Genomic DNA, 6,898 nt, shown 5'->3' on the forward strand with positions numbered 1-6,898 from the left:
TCACTTTTTCAATGAACTAAGGTGTTTGCTTGGCCATTGTCTCAGTGCCATCATGACATCCTTGTTCCTTAGACTGTATATCATGGGGTTAAACACAGGTGTCACAATCGTGTAGAAGAGGGAAAGCACTTTGTCAGTTCCTGCTGAGCCTTGGGTCTTGGGTCTTAAATATGTGACAAGGCCTGATCCGAAGAACAATGCCACAACCATAAGATGAGAGGAGCAGGTGGAAAAGGCTTTGCCCCGACTTGTGGCTGATGGCAATTTAAGGACTGTGGAGATGATTTTGCCGTAGGAGACAAGTATCAGCAGAAATGGAACCAAAACAAACAGCGCAGCAACTGTGAAGACCAACATTTCATTCAGAAAAGTGTCCCCACAGGCCAGCTTGAGTATGGGAGGGATGTCACAGAAGAAGTGGTTCAGGAGGTTGGAACCACAAAAGGGCAGAGAGAAAATCTGGCATGTCTGGCCTATTTGGATTGGGATTCCACTGATCCAGGAGCCAGCCACTAGCTGGATACACACCTTGTAGTTCATGACTAGGGGATATTGCAGAGGGCTACAAATGGCCGCGTAGCGGTCATAGGCCATCACGGCCAGAAGGAAGCACTCGGTGGCCCCAAGTGTAAGAATGAAGCACATTTGTGTGGCACAAGCAACTAGAGAAATCGTTCTTCTTTGTGTCCAAAGACTCGTGAGCATTCTGGGGAGTGTAACAGACACGTAGCAGATTTCCAAAAGGGAAAAATTGCCAAGGAAAAAATACATGGGGGTCTGGAGACCAGGGTCTAGTTTTGTTATCAGAAATATGATGCCATTGCCCATCAAGATAATTATATAGATGAGTAAGAACAGTCCAAATAAAAACCTCTGGAGATGAGGAACATCAGCAAAGTCCAGAAGAACAAATTCCATCAATTTACTGAGATTACCTTCTGGTGCTTTTTCTTGGTGTTCCATCTGTGAGAAAGGGTAAATGTATTATCTGCTTTTTATTTTTACCATCAGGGATCAGTGTCTGTTTTATAAATTGTATCAGGATATCCAGGTTGATTTTCATGATCAGTGCAATTGTTTCTAATTTAAGAATTGCATTATTTCTGCTTTCCCCTTTCTCAGTTTATAATCCATGTGTTATCACCATACACTCTCCCTTGAAATATCTTTTAGGGCATTCTTTCCGAATATAGTCCAAAGTCAAAAAAGTTAGAGTGTTAGTCATTCAGTCGTGTCTGACTCTCTGATCTCATGGATTGTAGCCCACCAGGCTCCTCTGTCCATGGGATTTCCTAGGCAAGAATACTAGAGTGGGTTGTCATTCCCTTCTCCAGGGGATATTCCCAACCGAGGGATCAAACCCAGATCTCCTGCATTGCAGGCAGATTCTTTATCATCTGAGCCACCAGGGAAGCCCCAAATGCCCTGATCAGCACAGACATTAGACAAACGGAGTTATTGAAGATAGACCCACAGTGTTGCTATGTGATCTCAGTTTTAAATACTTACATTATTTTGTGGCCATGTTTCACAGTTTGTGGGATCTTAGTACACCAACCAGAGATTGAACCTCAGGCTCACAGCAGTGAAAGTACAGAGTCCTAATCACTGGACTGCTAGGGAATTCCCTCAGATATTTACATTTTTTGACAATTTTATTGCATTTCTCTATGACTTTACATACTTCAGTAGAACTATTAATATAACAGAAATTATCTTCCTTATATATTTTCAGCTACATATTTCAAGTCTTCATTTCCCTCCCATCACTTGACGATCTTGATCATATGTGTTCTTATATACAATTCACATTTTTAGGCAGTTTACAAAAAATATGAGAGACTTTTATTTTATTGTACATAGGGGAATAGAATACACATATTTCAGTAAGATGCTATGTGGGGGCTATCAGAGGGTTTTATTTTGGAAAAGTTGTGTGGGAATAGATACAGAGAGAGACAATTAAGAGGGTCACTGTGGGAAAAGAGGGGTCAGCTGGAATACGTTCACTAGCTGTGTGAGATACTTTCTGTCATGCTTTACCCTGTGTTCTGTGTGCATCTCTGATGTCTTTGTTGTTCCTCAAAAAATAATAATAATAATTCAGATAACAGTTTCTAAACTCACTTTTCTTGAGCTAGGATATTGAGATTTAGCAATGATGGATACATTGCTCATTTGCACATTGGTTTTGTGATTGCAAATCAGTGCCTATTGTTTAAATCATACTTAAGTTTGAATTCTAACTCTGTTATTTATCATCTATTATATTAAGTAATTGTTTAAATTTTCTGTTTGCTTCTTTATTTGAGATAATTAAATATGATTTTATTGATAAAATTACCTATTACTTTTAATATGTTTATGTATAAGTCACGGTCCTATAATTATAATTATTAATACGGTATAATGTTCTTAAATCTTTAGTTGCCAGGGTTGTACCACACTCCCTAGAAAAATCGTTTTTGGTAGAGTTATTGAGTTACTCATTGATGATTACTTTTTTCCATTTTTTCCTTTCATCAGAGCCAGGAGTGGGATATGGTCTTACCTAAATAAGGAATGAGACTCCTCTAGTACAGAATCTAAGAGCACACACTCAGTTTCAGGGCTGATTCTGCATCGCCCCATTGTTAAAGTGACTGCCTCCTTAAATATTACACTCCAGGCATCACTTGACTCAACATGAGTCCCAGCCCTGCTTCTCATTTCCCCACCCTTTACGTTTCAAGTTTTTCCATGCAAGCATAGTCTAAATATAGTGTCATGGACAAAAAATACAATCCTGACAAGATAGCCTGCAATTGAATCATGGCTTCACTTGCCAGCTGTGTGACAATGCGAATTGCTTAATCTCTCTGTGCCACAGTTCACTTGGCTGGAAAACTGACTTAACAGTTGTACCAACAGTTAGGATTGCAACATGAATTAATTCATTTGATACAATAAAGCAACTTAAAGTTGTTTTGGCATTCATAGAAAGTCTATTTGAAAGCTAGCTATTATTGTTTTTATTAAAAGCTAAATTTTATTCTTCTAAATTTCACTCTCTGCTTTAACAGTAAAAAAAGCTGCTCTCTAGTTCACCTTGGCTTGGTATCACATGGTTAATGTGGGGATGAAATAAGATACTAAAGCAATCATCACAGTATTATAAAAACCCCAGACTCTTAGATGTGACTTCTCCATGAATTCTCTGCCAATAATTTGATAACATTATCACCTCCACTCTGTAGAGCTAACAGGGAGAGCCCTCATGACTTGGTAGCACACAATGTTGCAATTTGGCTCATCCCTTTCATATGCCGCTTTTCTTTCCCACTGACATTCCATGATCTAGGATCTAAGCACTGAGACCTAGGAAAATAGTTATTGCATGATCTAGGAACATAGTCCTAGTTTTCCTGCTGGAAGCAATATAGATCTTAGAAAATGTGTGTTTACTTAATATAGTGTTCATTATTTGATTATGAAATTGAGTAAAGAAACAGACACTTTTAATTTAAAATTGTCAATCTTAAAAGAGAGGAAAAATATACAAAAGAATAGAATTGCAATCTTTATCATTTTTATGAACAGAAGCATTTAGTATTTCACTCATTACCTGAATAAAATTATTTCCAGTGCTATATAAAATATAATTTTTAATTGTACAGGTGTGGCATTTTGATGATGAAATCTTGTATAACATGAAATAGGTAAGATTTGAGTTTGAATTTCATAAGAGTAAAACAAGGTATATTTCAAGTATGTTTGTATATTTGATAAAAATTGGTAACTCAATCCTTGAAAATAATTTAAACACATTGTTGAAACTAAAGCTATCTTTATTATTTTATAAATCCTGAATTCTATAATTTTTTTCAAAATAATTGTTCTTTGAATTCCAATGGTTAAAACTTTATTTTATGTATTACTTTATTTTAAATCTCTTATTATAATATCAAATTGAATAGACATATGTAACCATTTTTGTTACAATATAAGGGCTCAAATGAGGTTTTTTTTAATATTATCTATACCTAGACTTAAGCTATTACATTATTTGACATTTCAAAGTGACTTAATACCATCATTTATTATAATTATTTGATGTTAAATTATATTTAATAGAATAAGAAATATATAGAAGTTGCTTTAATGAACAAAAATATTTGCTACCATGTGTAAAATTAATAATTTACACATTAAAAACCTTTGTACATGATTAATTTTAAATTTAAAATAAGAATTAAGCCTTACTATCATTTTCATATTTACCTTTCTTACTTGAAATGTTGCTGATTTTTCTCACTAGAGAGGCTTTGAATTTTTACTGTAAGTGGAATTACTTGTTTCCTCAAAGTAATTCAACTGGCCTTTAAATATTCTATTCTTTCTAAACATAAAGTGCTCTTAAATAAAAGTAGTTATCTCTACCCAAGAGATCTCTGCCACCTGGCACATTTAAATTTCTAATTAAAATCATCACGTGTTGAATTCTCTGATTTGTTGTATTTTTTTTTTTAATTTTCCCCAGAAAGCTATCACTCTACTCAGAATATTTTTTCCTTCAGCCTCTCTAGGGAATAGAGGACATCGTGCATTTTATTTCTCAGATATGAACAGGGTGCTAAGTAATATTATCTGTGGGCTCCCCAGGTGCTACAGTTAGTAAACAATTGGTCTGTCAATGCAAGAGATGCAAGAGACACAGGTTTGATCCCTGGCTCATGAAATTCACGTGGAGTAGGAAATGACAACCCACTCCAGAATCCTTGCCTGGAGAATTCCATGGACAGAAGAGTCTGGTAGGCTACAGAGTCGGATATGACTGAACACACACACACACACACACACACACACACACACAATATTATTTGGGTCGATCAAATAGACACGGATCCAATTCTTACCTTAACTGTTATGAATGCATTATGCCGAGCCTCTGTATGATATGTTCCTTGAGTCTTAGTTAGAGGACAGATCTGTGTAGTAGTTATAATACATATTCTGATGGCAAATATTTTTATGTGCAAAATTAGTGTGTTATTGATTTCTTAAGCAACCTGAGATTTAGCTGATGAATGTATTAAACATACATCAAAATTTAAAAATTTAACCCAAGGTTAATCGTAGTAGGAGAAAATTTTTCCTCTTTTGCAGCCTACCACCAATTTTCCCCAAATTTATTTTACATCTTCAAGATGTGAATACTTTCAGCCTCTGCTGCTAAGTCACTTCAGTCATGTCCGACTCTGTGCGACCCCATAGACGGCAGCCCACCAGGCTCCCCTGTCCCTGGGATTCTCCAGGCAAGAACACTGGAGTGGGTTGCCATTTCCTTCTCCAATGCATGAAAGTGAAAAGTGAAAGTGAAGTCGCTCAGTCATGTCCGACCCTCAGCGACCCCATGGACTGCAGCCTTCCAGGCTCCTCCATCCACGGGATTTTGCAGGCAAGAGTACTGGAGTGGGGTGCCATTGCCTTCTCCACTTTCAGCCTCTAGTTACAATAAAATGAGAATCTGGAATAAGTCCAGCTGAGATTATGGGAAAGATGCTAAGCAAAATTTTGTGAGTTATACGTTTCAAATGTGGAGAAATTTCTCCAACATAAAAATTGTTTAAAAATCTTGGCTCAGAGACAGTTTCTTATGACCCCCCAAATTGGATGTTGTTTCCTATTACTTAGTAAACAGTGATTTCTTAAGGTTTATGATTAGGAAGAGAAAATATTTACAAGAGAGGGAACACGTAGAGTAATGTGACAGTGGGAATGATTTGGAAGGTTAATTCAAAAGTATCAGGAGCCTTGTGGCAAAGATCATGAGTAGTGGGCGGTGGGACAGGCTTCTCATGGGGACCAGATGTGACAAAGGACAGAAAGGGAGTGAGAGGCCAGCCAGGCCTGAGCTCCTGCAGGGGCTCATCCAAGAAATAGCTAGTGCTGGAAAGGAGTTATAAGACCCGTTGATCAGCAGAGTGCAATATTATGCATGGGCTTCCCAGGTGGCTCAGTGGTAAAAAATCTGCCTATCAAGGTAGGGGAGGCCAGGGGAGCCTGACGGGCTATTGTCCACGGACTCACAAAGAGTCTGATGCAGCTGAGCAACTGAGCACAGCACAGCACAGTATTATGCATAAATAAAGAAGCCTTCTGCTGGAATAGAATAGAAATTCCAGAAAAGGCTCAAATATACGTCAAAATTTGTCATTGACTAAAAATAGCCTACCAAATTGGTAAAGCCTGGACGTTTAAAATAACTGTCTTCGGACAACTGGGCACCCTTAGAAGGAAAAAAAAAATACAGTATATGTATTTTTGATAACTATCCCACAGCAGAATAGACTCCAAATGATACATTTTAGAGTGAAATGATTAAAGTATTCTAAGAAATGGGTTTTATAATTTTGGAGTAAGGAAAGTTTAACTCATTAAAATTTAGAATGCAGGACACACACATACACAAAACTCTGTAAAAATAAATGTTTCTAGATGCTAAAAAGTAGCAAGCTCCATTAAGTATCAAATATAATTAATATAACAGAAAAAATTGTTACAACTGATTTCAAATAAAGTGCTCTTGGCTCCTTCTTTAATACAGAAGATAAGTCCAAAGTATAAATTTTAAAAATGGGTAAAACAGATGAATTAACAATTCACAGAAGAAAATTATTCTTTCAACATACAGACAACAACTCCATTTGTAAAAAAAAAAAAATAAGTAAATTGTAATCTGAACAATGATACAGTATTAAAAAATTTGAGACATTTTCCTATGGGTTGTGTATGTGTGGAGAGGAATATCCAATTGACCAACAGCACAACGGTGCTCACCCTCTGAATTAATCAGTAAGCATGCGCACATACTAAGATATGCAGTAACATTACAACAAATTTGTGGCTTGAAAATGTG

At 36.6% G+C, this 6,898-nt stretch overlaps 1 protein-coding gene across 1 annotated transcript; it reads right to left on the reverse strand.

The window, feature by feature from the left end:
* Positions 1-969, reverse strand: LOC102269801 (olfactory receptor 10AG1-like). The gene has a single exon (XM_014482881.2). It carries the CDS (start codon positions 961-963, stop codon positions 1-3), a length of 963 nt encoding a protein of 320 aa, XP_014338367.2. The 5' UTR covers positions 964-969.
* Positions 970-6,898: the final 5,929 nt, after the last annotated feature.

The sequence above is a fragment of the Bos mutus genome, unplaced genomic scaffold, assembly GCF_027580195.1.
Source record: "Bos mutus isolate GX-2022 unplaced genomic scaffold, NWIPB_WYAK_1.1 CTG219, whole genome shotgun sequence".
NCBI lineage: Eukaryota > Metazoa > Chordata > Mammalia > Artiodactyla > Bovidae > Bos > Bos mutus.

Bases quoted from the DNA above. Each gene is read 5' to 3' on its own strand.
- LOC102269801 (XM_014482881.2), bottom strand. From the start codon at position 963: ATGGAACACCAAGAAAAAGCACCAGAAGGTAATCTCAGTAAATTGATG.